We start from the raw sequence: 14197 nt of genomic DNA, 5'->3' as shown, positions 1-14197 counted from the left end.
ATTTTCAACCTTAAATATTGAGAGTTGGAATGAATGAAGTGATAGGAATATATAGAGATATATATATATATAGTGTAGTGTAGTGTAGTCAAAATGAAGTGATGATAGTTCTCCCCACTAAGGTATATATATATATATGGGATGGAATGGATGGTGGTGATCATGTCAGACTTGATGGAGGCTGCCTCTCTGTCGGCCACGTGTCCCATCCATCTATTATCTATCTATCTATCTCTATCTGTCTTGATGATTCTTTTGCTTCGTTTCGTGGCCACAATACAATTTTTATTTTCTTATTTTTATTTTGATTTTTTTGCGAATGCACGCCTCTGTCCTATCTGTCTGGTTTTGGCATATGAATTTGCAGACACACATGATTTTCATATTTTCATCTGATTTGATTTTTTATATCATTATTATTATCATTGTCTTATTTTTTTTTTAATTATTTTTCTCTTCACTTTTAGGTGTATGCAAGAGTGATTGATAGCATCGTAGGTAAATAAAATTCCAATGATGGGAGTGCTTCGTAAAAAGCTGCTTCAAATATTTACTATGAAAGAATATAACACATGATCTTCATCTTATTTGATTCTTTATACTCCCTCTGTCCCATAACAAATATCCATTTTTGTACTATCTACCTAACATTACAAATACACTTGCGTTATTTTAGTCATTTCTATTTTATTTCTACTGTATCTCAATACAATACTAATCTTTTTAAATCTACCATAGGAGTATTTTATTATTATTATTATTATTATTGTCTTTTTTAAAAATATTATATCAAAATATTATTTATATTTAAAATTAAAAATAATAATAAGACCTCCCTAAACTTTGTTCCTTTTAAAATATTATTTTAATTTTTTTACTATGCAATAATAAATTTTTCTAAAGTATTATATTTAAATCGCTAAAAAAAATTCTAAAAGATACAATCGTCTTCTTGAAACAGCAAGAAAGAAAGAAAGAAAGACCCTGAAATGAACTAAAGCATCTTTGGTGAAAATAAAGACCAGAGTAATGATGACAAGGCTATCATTATGCAACCCAAACCACAATAGTAATACTAATACATACATACGTCATTAAATTAAATTAAATTAAATTAAATATTCAATATCATCATCACCTCCTTCTCTCTTACACCTCACAATAATAATAATAATAATAATAATAATAATAATAATAATAATAAATATATAAAATTAAATTTAAATTTCAATACTGTAATGTAATGTAATCGCTTCCAACAAAACAACACTTGCTATAACTAATTTCAAAACCAACTCTTGTATTGAACTACTTGCAATATTATTTGTTTTTAAACTTACAACACTATTCATCAAATATTTATTCCATATAATAACAGTATTCTTTTTAAAAACTCTAAGTAGTTATATAAAATTGAAACCTTTTACCGGGTGCAAAAAACATAGCTTACTTATCATAGATCCGTCGATCAATCTTTCTAAACTTAAAATCTCTCTCTGAGGTCTACACATTTAAGCAGAGACACACAAATTCGACTAAACTCGATTCAACCTAGTTCATATCAAACACGATAGGCGAGACAACAACGACAGCACGACAAAAAAAAGTATACGTTGGTTCGATAACACATACCTGCCACCCAAGGTTGCAAAGCACCACGACATCCGGCTACCCGAATAGATCATCATCGTCGTCATCGTCATCCTTGTTGACGGATTCAGCATTTCCTCCTTTCTTGGCAGCACAAGTATCTCGACCAGAAGATCCAACGGACGAGAATGCCCAAGAACCGCCTACTTTTTCCGGAAAGGATTCGCCATAAAGATCGTCGTATATTCCACCGCCGCTCTTTGAATTCGCCGGAGATTTGACTTTGTTCAAGACTTGTTTGAGCTTCTCTGTGACGCCGGTTTGGGGGTCGGCGACCTCCTTCCCGGGAGGCTGTTCTTTCCCTTTCGGTATTACAGTCACCTGTACGAGGGATTCGTATTTCCCGACGAGGCTACTACCTTCTTTGACACCAACGGGGCCCGGTTCCGTCTCCACATCAGCTCCATCGGAATATCCGACGACTTCGACGAGCTGTCCCCCGACCTGATCCTTAAAGGCCACTCTTGTTCTTCGGATTCTCTTAGACGCTCTCTCCACCACATGACTGTCATTTTTCGACCCGTCGGATTTAGACAATGCATCGGCTCTTTTCAGACCATTCAGAAAACGGTTGACATATGTGTTATAAGTCAACACGGCTTCTTCGTCAGAGGGATCCGGAGGTGGCGGAAGATTGATCTCTGCTGGTTGTTGGGGCGGAGGGAATAGAGCTGCGTTGTTCTTCCTCAAAATGTACGTTCGGGTCGAAGCAGCAAATCTCAGAGACTGACCAGACTCGAGCTCGACCGGTGTATCTTTAGTCAATCTCTCATTCGCAACAAACGTGCCGTGAGCAGACCCTAAATCAATGACATATATGCTGTAATATATATAATTCAGTCAGATCCTTTCGATCAAAGAAAATTCTTAACCGAATTAGTCACAGAGTGAAACGCAATTTAAAAGAATAGACATCGATGAAAAATTTCTTCCACAAGTAATGATAAGTCGAGAACTATATTCTGCACAACTCAGCTATCGATCAGAAATGGAAAAAGACTGATACTAAATAATTAACCCTATCAAGCACAATTAGAAAATGAAACGAAACATTGCACAAGTAGCTAGAAAACATGTAACCAGATCAGCAAACTGCTGGCTTTAACTGAGTTTTGAAAAGCTTATATATAACTGAGAATGGATACATCGTATGAATTGAAAGTGAAGGTAAAACACAGGAACAAAGAGAGATTAGTAAAATGGCAATTAACTCGAAAGAGTCGAACCTGCCATTTTTGTGTGGCACAACAGCTGCATGTTGTCGCGAGACAGACTGATGATCGAGCACAAAATCACATGTATGAAACTGCCTGCCAAAGATATGCTTCCTCTTGTCCAAATTAATCTGCCCAATAACCTCCCCTTCCTTGACGACATCAAGATAATAAACACCCGGGCGTGGCTCGATTGCCCAATCAGGAGGCTGCCATGAAGACTGGCCGCCTCCAACCTGTGTCACCTGTTGGGTAAGTGCCGCATTCGTCCCTGGATCGGGAGTTACAGTATTTTGCGCTACATTCTGATGATTTGGAAACTGAATTTTCGCGTGTAACCCATTGGTTTGATTAGCTGAAGGAACTGTAAGGCGAGGATTATGTGATTCTGTCAAAGCCGACACGGCAGCTGACTTTGCTGCAGCAGAATTACCAGTAACTGAGAAGGGTTCCGAAGACTGAGCTTTCTTGAATCGATCAAGGCCTGCTCTGCCATACATAGTCTTAAGTACACAAATCCTTCAAAAACCCGAATCAGGTAGGAGTTCTACGCGATATCACATCCCAATATCACCATCCTATAAAACTACGGGAAGAGCCATAAATCAACCTATAAAACTGATCTTCACCCTTCTTTTCACTGCCAAAAACATCAGATCCCAACGCATAATAAGAACTAGTGAATACCATCGAAAATTCAAACTAGAATAAGTTAATCTTCTCGTGAAGTTTCAATTGATTAGTGAAGACATTAAAATCCAAGCAATTCATAAGAAAGCAATTAGAAGCACCTTCAAATCTCAACACCCAATACAAACCACCGACTGCCATCGAAAATTCAAAGTATAATAAGCTAATCCTCTCCTAAAGATTCAATTGATTAGTGAAGAAAATAAAATTCAAACAGACAGTAGAAAAGCAGCCAGAAACACATTAAAATCACAACTCTATAATCAGCTAATGCTCGCCTAGAGATTCAATTGATTAGTAAAGACATAAAAATCAAATAGTTAATAGGAACGCAACAAGAAACAAATTCAAATCCCAACTCCCAATAAGAACCATCTAATACTGTCCAAAAATCAAATTATAATTAGCTAATTCTCTCGTAAAGACTCAATGGATTGGTGGAGACATTCAACTTCAAACATTTAACAGAATAAGCAACCAGAAACAACGGATCCAATTCCCAATAAGAACCAAGGAATTGCGAAAGTTCATACCATAACAAGCTCTCGTAAAGATTCATTTGGTTCTTTAAGACTTCAAATTCAAACAGTTCGTAGACAACCAGAAACAACGGATCCAACACCCAATAAGAAGCAACAAATACCGTCAAAATTAGAACTATAATAAGCTAATCTTCTCCTAAAGATTCAATTGATTAGTGAAGAAAATAAATTCAAACATTTTATAGAATAAGCAACCACACAACGAATCAAACTCCCTGTAAGAACCAACGAATACCTTCAAAATAAAAACTATGATAATTGATACGCTAACCTTCTCCTAAAGATTCAATTGATTCGTGAAGACACTAAATACAAACAGCTACTAAAAGAAGCAACCAGAAACACCCATCAACTCCGCTATATATTGCCACAAATTAACCACACCAAATATAAGAGAAATTGAATAACAAAATTCATTATCGTATAGTCCAACCGACCCTACAGTTACAAATTTGCACCAATTATCAACAATACATCAACAACCACGGTTATTACGGAGCTCACTAACATAAACTGAAAGATAAAATCTGCAAAAAAAAAAAAAAACAAACAAACAAACGCAAACAAATCACGCAAATAGAAATTCTAAGGGACGGAAATTAAAAAATAAAAAAATAAAAACCACAGTTTCCGACATTCTTGAATCTGCATAAATAATCCCATCTCCGCGACATAAGTTCGCTCGAAATGGAAAACTACGAAAGTAGGGACACAAAATTACCGGTGGGCGCGCAGAATCCTTCTTCGACTTCTCGATTAAAGATGAGATGGAGGGAAATTGAATCAGTATTGAAATTTGATAATTAGAAGTGAACCAAAAAGGTAAAGGGAACCAAAACCAGGATCGACGAAATATTTGGGGGAAGCAGAGAGAAAGAGAACGAGAATGTCAGGTGGGGGTAAAAATGGAATTACACCTTGGGCCGGGCTTTATCCTAAACGCTTCTAATATTATGGGCCTGAAGGCCAATCTCTACATCACTGTTTATTTTCATATAAATATAAAAATATTATTTGCTGAGGTGGAAATTATCAATTTCGCATTCAAAAATTACCATGAGATTTTAACTCTATTTACTTTGAGATTTTTTTTTTTTCACTTTCTTCGCTACTGTTGCAATTTTATATTAAAGTATATTATTTTATTTTGTAAAACTTTACATTTAACATGCTATTTTAAAAAAATAAATAAAAAATCTTACATACAACTATACAAGCATAAGCATTCGATATTAATACTTACTATAGTAAAATATGTTTAACAAAAATTGTTTACATTGATATGTTTATTTTGAATCTTTTTAAATATATCAAACAATTATTTCACTTAAAAATCAAAATACAATTAGAAAAAAAATCCAAAGTAAAAAATTTACGGTATATTTGTTTAGTGGTCTTAGAAATAGTAAAATTGTTGTTAATTATTGTAAATTATAGAAGTATTTTGAAAATTACGAATTTGTTTGTATAAATAATTTTCTATTATTTTTACAATATTTTGTAAAAAAATATTATTATTTTTTTATTTATACAAAACGTGGAAAAAATTTTATATATTAAAAATAACATAGCCCTAATATTAATTTAGATTAACATATAGGGGTAGTATTAATTCTAAATAGGAGCTCAAATAATATTCTTAAATTTCAAATACAATTCAATACAAAATATATTTAGACCTATATACAAAAATAAAAAGAGAATACTACAACTTAAGAATAATATGTCATAATTCAAACATGTTCAAAGGTTTTTCTTTTTATCATTTTTTTTTTTTTTTTACCAACTTCACATGTTTTTTTTCTATTCACAATTCGATCGCAGTTTAAAACAATTACAAGTAGTCGCATATTCGGTCACTAACTGTTCCTTTTCACGATCAAATTTAGAAGAAAGATCGGATGCCCGTGACAAAGATGAAGATGACGATGACAGTGATGGCGTAAACGACTCCCAAGCTAGTTCGGACATTTCCTTTCCTCCGCATATAATCTTAACATCGCAAAACTCCGGTGCATTTTGTAGTATTTGATCAGCCATCGTGTTGCCTTTCCGCAATTTTATCTTCCTAAAATCACATAAATATATATATATATATATATTCAACGCCTATTCATCATACATTATAATACATAAAAAAAATAATAATAATAAATAAACTTTTACCAAATTCAGATCAACTGGAATATATTTAAATACAATCTAATCAAATGACTAAATTCAAATCCCCTCCGAATAAATAATAATATTAATAATCATATACAATTCTATATTCTAAAAAATGCACGTACCTTATAGTCGATTTGGTCGCACCAAGCACGAGTTTTCTTATGTGGAGAACAGAAACAAGGTTGAGTATGGCTTTCACCTCATTGTCATTTTCGACGAGTATTGTGTCCACTTTAACCTTATTGACAATATCATATACGACGAACATAAATTTATTATATAGCGCTCTTAGAAAAAATATTACTCAGACCAAATTGCATAATTTTCACATTATAATTAAGATTTTGTTTTATTACCGGTTAGAACTAAAGTAGTCATTATGATTCAAACTTTTTTTTTTAAATCCAATATTATTTTTTAAAAAAAATTAAAGTGTAATTCCTTTTAAAATTTTCTATTTATATCTCGCTCAAATACACAAATATATTTATATATTTAAAGACAATTAAACATCGTCTTGTTACTCAACAATAAAACTCAAATTGCGACCAAAACTCGTCATACTTAATTTTTAATATTACCACAACTCCAAACCTCATATCTCGTATTACATATTTATTACTTCATATGTCCGCTTCTAAGGATCACATTTAATTTTTGAGTCATTGTATTTAACATTAAAAATATTCTTATATTTGTATAATTTTTTGTACAAATATTTTTTTATTAATATTATAAGAGACTAATGCAAGTATTTTTTCAATTTTTTTTTTAATTTGTACTACGTTTTAATATAATAATTAATATTCAAAGGTCAATACGCAAAAAAAAACCTTAGAGCCGGACGGAGGTAGTATATTATATTATATTATATAATATTTAATTTAAATTTTTATTGTCATCAAACTTCAAATTTTAAAAGGAGCACGAGCATACCTTAGAAGTAGAACAAACGTCGATGAATTTTTGAAGAAACTCCCTCCTCTTGGCTTTTTGTAAAGACATGTATATTTCTTTCTGCTCTTGATTTACTTGACTAATTGGTAACATTCCCACTGAATTTAAAAAAACAAAAAACAACAAAAATACATATCTATTAATATAAGAATTTGTTAATATCGATCGATTATTTTTTGAAAATAGAAAATTATTTTTAAGATTTTTATTTTCCAAAATAACACTTGCAATAAGCTGAATTTGTTCACTTAGTAGTTTCTAGTTTTTATTTTTTTTATTTTTTGTATTAAACAATTTTTCATTAATATTATTACAAATATATAATATAAAATTAATACAATATATATATATATATATTATTCATTCATTGTATAAAATATTATATTTTTTATATTACTAAAATAATTTTTTACACTTCATGTAAAGCGGACAAATCCATTATTTTGATAGGTTTCGAGTTAGACAAATTGAGATTATTTTGTAAAATTTATTTTAAAGAATTAAAAGAATTTTATAATTTATATTTGAACAGTTTATTGACATTTGTAATGCTAATTGTTACAAAATATATATGAACAAATGTTGATAAAAATATATGTTTTTTAAATCATTTCTTTCAGAAATGTTTATTGTTTTGTGTTTTTTTTTTTTTTTTTTTTTTTTTTTTTGAGTGAATGGTAAAACAAAATATTAATAGTGAGAATATATATAAATATTAACAATGTTTTTTTTAGTTTTTTATTAATTAACTAATACAGTATAAATTTTTTATAAAAATATATTATCTCGTTTCTTAAAAGATAACATTTAAAAAAAAAAAAAAAAAAAAAAAAAAAAAAAAAAAAAGAGGATGAAATAGTACGGATAGAAATAGCGACTCACATGGCGAAGGGATGAGCCTTGTCTCGGGGAAGACATGGACAAGAAAAACGACGGTGGAAGATCTATCCACGACAGCATTATCGACGGTCCAGATTAAAGCATCCATGACTTCGCTCTGCGTCTGCTTCCCCACCGCCACGTAAACGGCGTCTTCCCCTCCGTCAAAGTCGTACGAGAACACCGTCCCCACCTCCTCCCTTATCGTGCTCATCCTATAAACGCCGTAACCTCCGCCGTTACTGCCCTCGCTCATCTCTTCTTCCTCGATCTCGCTCGCATCACAGCCGTCCGATCCAGCTGGTATCTTCTCCGCTGAGACTTCATCGGAGTCGGCCGTGTCCGACGAACCGAAGGTCATGTCCGGCGACGGCGACGGCGACATGATTGAAGGCGAGTACGACGTCGTTTTGGGAATTGAAGGACGGATTTTGTAAGGACGGATCGATTCCGAAATTTGGGATTTGAATTTGGATTCCTAGAGTTGTTCGACCTGAACTGATCTCTGAATTATATCTATGTAATAAGGATTTCGTCGACGACTATATGGGAAGACCCGGGAGCTGAGCTCCATCTTAGCTGCTCATTTCGGGGGCCCCACTGGACACCATTATTGTGGAATATTCCGGACTTCAGATCCAGATAAGTAGAGTGCAATTACTACTTTGGATCTACCATATTTTTTAAAAAATTACTACCCCGTCTTATAAAACAATATTTAAAATATTTTGTTATATAGACTAAGAAAAATAATGTTTTAGTATTATTATTTTTATAAAATATAATATTTTTTTATAAAATTAATAATATATTTCGTTAATTAAAATAGAATGTGTGCAAGAAATGTTTAATATTACCAGTAACAATAATGTTTGTAAGATATTATGTTCGACTGAAAATTGACCTAACGGACATTTTTAGCGTATATTTTTAAATAGTAACTACAAATTTTTACATTATAAAAATAAAAAATAAAAATAGTACTGCATGTTTTATGGGTGCTGCAACCCCTCCCGGAAAACTTTTATTAATATCTTCCCATATTGAAGGAATCAGTTAATTGATAGTAATAGTAATAATGTTATGTTAAATTTGGCATGTCAATAGTAATCAATATAATTATTTCCATACATTTGTTTATCCTAAATTTACTACAACAACGTACTTACCGAAGAAAAGCTGATATTTGTACGATATCAAGTATTCTATAGTATAATTAGTAGATAATTAAGAATATATTAATAGAAATAATTAACTTATAATATAAATTTTATTATAGATTAAAATTAAGATAATTAATTAATTTAATTAAAATTAAAAAAAAATAAATTAGAAAATTTTAAAGAAGATGAAAATGAGAAATCAATTTTTTTTAAAAAAAAAATGACATGAGATGTGGGACGAATAAAAACGGCAATACGAACGTGACGGAGGAAGTAATAAATTTTGTTATTTTTATATGTTCAAATAAAAATATATATTTAGTTTTTATAAATATGATTACGTTACACATTATAAATATTTTTAAATTTATATTGATTATTACATTAGATTAAAATACAACCAACAACAAAGAATTGTGCACAAATTAAAGGGGTGGGGTGGCGTGGGTGGGTGGAGTCTTATTCACGTAATTATTATTGAATTAATTACCGCATAATTGTTTTGACTTCAAATTGGAATATTCTGATACGGATTTAAGTATTTCTGACTTTTCCGTAGGTTGACTGAGCACACTTTAGGCCCGAAATTATCTTTAAAATAGAGCTCTTAATGATTCTAGTCGAGTCGAGTTGAGCTAAATTTTAAGTGTTCATTAATATTCGTAAACAAGGCTTGTGTTTGTTCATTAAGCTTTCGAGCTCGTTCGTAGTGTTCGAGCTCGGCTCGTTAAAAAATTTTGTTATTTGAGCTCGTGTTCGTGTTTAACTCATTTAGGTTTGATTAAGTTCGTTCGAGCTCGCCTTATTTTTTAAAATTTATATATAAATTATAAAGAAATTTTAAAATTATTTTATATATATCTTTTAAATTAATATTTTATTTATTTATAAATTATAATTTTTTATATATATATAATATTTATAATAAATATATTATTTAAACGAACATTCACGAACAAAGTTTGGACTCGTTCGTTAACTAACGAGCTTATTTATATTGTTAAATTCAGCTCGTTAATGTTCGAAAGCGATCTTTAATCAAGTCGAACTGAACCAAGTTCACGAACGACTCGATTCATTTAAGAGCTTTAATGGAACAAAGCCCAATTAAAAAATTAATGATACGGCTTCAATATAGGCCCAAAACTAATAATGGACTCACATATGATAATAGTATTTTATTCGATAATTTATAGTCACATATGATAACATTATTTTATTCGATAATTTATAGACTCACATATAATATACTCTCTCATATGAATTTATACACTTTTTCTTTTATCATAAAAATACATTATTTTTAGTAAAAACCTATATTTTTCTTTTTTATCTTTTATTATAAAAAGTAAAACGCACACTACTAAACTTGTACAAAAAATTTAAAAATTTAATCATATTTTTAGACGACAATGGAATATTAAATAATTTTATTTTTATTTTTATTTTTTTTATCTTTTTAAATATATATTCAAAACTTTTGGATCAGTATATTAAAAATATATATATATATATATTTATATAGGCATAGAAATTTTAAAAATAATTCCGGTCAAATACTTATTTTTATTCCTTTTTTTTTTTTTTTACTCTTCCAAAATATACTCCTATTTAAATAAATACAGTAAAATTTCTCTACATTTAAACTATTACCCTGTAATTGTATAAAATACTCTTCAATTTAAAAACGCAAATTACCCTTTATGATGTAATAATAATATATCATATCTGCATACATGTAAAAAATATATATATATATATAATATATAATATATTTAGGGTGTGTTTGTTTGGAGGTTTGGATTTTGAGTTGGGATTTGAATAGTAAAAATTTTGAATTTGAATAGTTGTATGATGTGATATAAATAGGGTTTGATGTGATGTTTTGAATGTAAAATTGATTTTTAGTATAATATAAAAAATAAAAAATAAATGTTTAATTTGATGTTTTTGGGAAAAAAAATTGAATAAATAGTGGAAACCCACCAAAATTCTTCAAACAAACACACCATTGATAAATTTCTTACATACAAAATATTCTACATTTATTTACACCTAAATTTAAAACCAACAAAACTCATCCATTGGTCTGATACCGCCGACTGTCAAAACTACTTCTCAACTGGCGGAGCTCACTCTCCACCACCGCCACCGCCGCCGTGGCCGTCTGCGCCTTCCTCACAGCCTCCTCCATATCCGCCTCTATCCCCTCCCTCTCCTTCACCATCCCCTCCACCTTCTTCACCGCCGCCGTCTCCCTCGCCCGGACGCTCTGCTGCTCCGCCCTCAGCGCCACCACTCTCTTATCCGCCTCCTTCCGGCAATCCTCAATCTTCTGCGTCATCGACCTGAATTCCTCCACCGACAGCCTTATCTTCCTCGCCGGACCTGAATCCGCCGCCGGCCCGCCGCCGACGCCGGCGGCGGGGACCCTCGGAGACTCGTGAATTTGATCGTCCGCTCGTTTCTCCGCCGCCTTCGCCGCCTCCGCCTCTTTAACCGCAACCTCCAGCTTATCGTCGGCGGTGGCCGCCGCCGCCCTCGCGGCGGAGGCTTCCCGCCGGAATTTATCGGCTTCCTTTATGATCGTGTCCAATTCCTGCCTGTCCTTCTCCGCGCCGGAAATTAAGTTCTCCATCTCCGATTGCATCGCCGCCGCCTCCGCCGCGGCGGTTTCAAGATCGGATTTTTTCGATTCCACCTCCGCCTGTAACTGCTCCACTCGCGATTCCGCCTCCGCCGCGGACTCCGACGACGATTGGATTTTTGATCTGATTTCGTCGAGTTGTCGCCGGAGGTTGTCGACGGAGCTCCGGTGGGAAGCTTCGCCGGCCATGGCGTCCCGGAGCTCTTTCTTTTCGTTCTCGACCTCGAAAATTAGGGCTTGGAGAGAATCCATGTCCGCCGTGCGGACGTCGTCGAGCTGCTCCCGGAGAACTTTCACGGCCTCGCTGACTTCCTCGAGCTTCCGCTCGAGATTCTCCTCCGGGCGGTGCGCCGCCGTGAGGCGGCGGATTTCCTTCTCGGCGGCTTCTTTGGCGGATTTATGGACAAGAAAGTGCACTTCTTTCTCTGCTACTAATTTCAGGTGATCCTCCTCGGCCATGGCGGCTTCATGCTTGACCTGCGTTTAAATATTTTTTAAATATTTAATAAATATATTTTTGTTATATAATTATTTAAATTAAAATTCGGGAAATTGTAACTACCTGGCCTAGGGTTTCGCGGAGGGCGGCGATTTCTCCGGCGAGGCGCCGCCGCAAGTCGCGGTTCTTCTGAGCCGACTGGCGGGCGTCTTCGGCTTTTTGGAACGCCGCCACTTTGGCGGCGAGGGCGGCGTCGAAGTCCTGGCGGAGTTCGGTGAGCTCTTGTTTGCAGGCGATGAGCTCGGCGGAGGAGGCTTTGTAGAGCTCGCGCTCGGCGTCGACGGCGGCGGCGGAGGCGGCGGTGTCGGAGGCGGCGGCGTCGCCGGATTTGGTTTCCTGGAGGGATTTGGCGCGGGCTTTGGCGGCTTCGGTGGCGGCGATGATGGACTGCTTGGATTCGCTTAGGTTTTCGAGCTTGTTGGTGAGCTCGGCGACGGTTTTGTTGGCGATTTGGATGTCGCGGAGGGCTTGCGCTTTGGCGGCTTCGAGGATTTTAAGGTTGTTTTTGTAATTTTCGAGCTGTTTGAGGATCATGTGGTGCTGTGTCTCCTTCTCCAGTAGCCGTTGCTGCACCAAAAAGGCTTTCTCACTTTTTATTTATCTAAAATCTTTAAATTATACTCTCTTTTTTCTTTTTCTTTTTTTATATTTATGTATTATAAATACTCATTTTGTCCCAAATATTTGCGATTTTTTTGTTTTCAAATTTACTGCAATATTTTTAAATCGAAGAATAATTAATTATATATATGTATTTTACTATTATTCAAATAAAAAAGAAATATGTACTTTTTTTAATATTTTTAAATTATCTTTCTTAATACTACTTACTTAAATTTCAGTGTTAAATTCAAATATTGAGCAGTGTTTAAGACAGAGGGAGTAAAATTTTTATTCCACACCAAACATTGATCTTTTATATTACATCAAATATTATTTTAAATTTAATTTTTATTATTTTCATATTTCAAATCTAAATTTTTGAAAACTTCCTTATAAATTCTTTGTAGATGAATTATATATATCCTTATCAAAAAATTGATAAAAACAAGAATGATTAAAAATGTGTTTGGATTTAAAGTTAAAAAATAGTAAAACATTATATTAAATAACTATTATAATACAAAAAATAAAAAATAAATGTTATTACCTCTTCGGCTCGGGTCTTCTTGGTGACGGGCCGGGCTCTAGGCGTCCCGACCTCACCAAAAAGGCTAACGGCAGCCTTGACCGACTGGAAGGGCGCCCTAGTATCGATCTCTCCGACATCGGTTTTTGGAGAAGCGGCCGTAACCCTCGGAGATTGAGACGAGAACGAGGTTTGCGAGTTTAGCGACTTTGCGGTGCTAGGAGAGCTTATGGATCGCGGCGATCCTATTGCATTTTGCAACGTTCTTACACTAAATCCGAACATCCTACCAACATCGAAAACCTTTAAAAAAAAAAAAATGAAAACCAACGTGTTAGAAGATATTCACATATACATAAAATGTATGTATGTGTATATATATATATCAACCTTAATTGCATACTATATGGAACTTTGTACATTAATTTCTTGTTGTTGATGTTGTTTCGATTGAAAAAAAAAAAAGAAGAAGAAAAATGTGGGATTTGGTTGTAAGAAGAATATTTGATAAAATTGGAAGAAAGTATCAAAGGGGAAGATGGGAATCTTTGTTTCATTATTTGTTCAATTAAATTAGTGTCTTTTTTATTTGTGGAAGTCCCAATAGTTCTCATTTCATTCCCCACTTTTTCAGCCCTTTCATTCATCTAAATTATAA

The 14197-nt window shown here is 33.4% G+C and overlaps 3 protein-coding genes across 3 annotated transcripts; all 3 read right to left on the bottom strand.

The window, feature by feature from the left end:
- Positions 1–1233: 1233 nt before the first annotated feature.
- Positions 1234–4974, bottom strand: LOC127253417 (protein phosphatase 1 regulatory inhibitor subunit PPP1R8 homolog). Its single transcript, XM_051278004.1, has 3 exons — positions 4818–4974; positions 2877–3504; positions 1234–2470 (listed from the first exon to the last, which is right to left on the bottom strand). The coding sequence occupies exons 2-3, from the start codon at positions 3362–3364 to the stop codon at positions 1669–1671; spliced, it is 1290 nt and encodes a 429-aa protein (XP_051133961.1). The 5' UTR covers positions 3365–3504; positions 4818–4974; the 3' UTR covers positions 1234–1668.
- Positions 4975–5802: 828 nt separating this feature from the next.
- Positions 5803–8627, bottom strand: LOC127253172 (U-box domain-containing protein 36-like). The gene is made up of 4 exons (XM_051277618.1): positions 8105–8627; positions 7202–7320; positions 6388–6503; positions 5803–6164 (listed from the first exon to the last, which is right to left on the bottom strand). Exons 1-4 carry the CDS (start codon positions 8484–8486, stop codon positions 5900–5902), a joined length of 882 nt encoding a protein of 293 aa, XP_051133575.1. The 5' UTR covers positions 8487–8627; the 3' UTR covers positions 5803–5899.
- A 2593-nt stretch (positions 8628–11220) lies between these two features.
- LOC127253361 (WEB family protein At1g12150-like) lies at positions 11221–13824 on the bottom strand. The gene is made up of 3 exons (XM_051277921.1): positions 13561–13824; positions 12474–12977; positions 11221–12388 (listed from the first exon to the last, which is right to left on the bottom strand). Exons 1-3 carry the CDS (start codon positions 13822–13824, stop codon positions 11342–11344), a joined length of 1815 nt encoding a protein of 604 aa, XP_051133878.1. The 3' UTR covers positions 11221–11341.
- Positions 13825–14197: the final 373 nt, after the last annotated feature.

This window comes from Andrographis paniculata, unplaced genomic scaffold, assembly GCF_009805555.1.
Source record: "Andrographis paniculata isolate CXL003 unplaced genomic scaffold, ASM980555v1 Contig50END, whole genome shotgun sequence".
Taxonomy (NCBI): domain Eukaryota; kingdom Viridiplantae; phylum Streptophyta; class Magnoliopsida; order Lamiales; family Acanthaceae; genus Andrographis; species Andrographis paniculata.
Note: the sequence above shows the minus strand (reverse complement) of the source record. Positions and strands in the feature narration are given on the sequence as shown.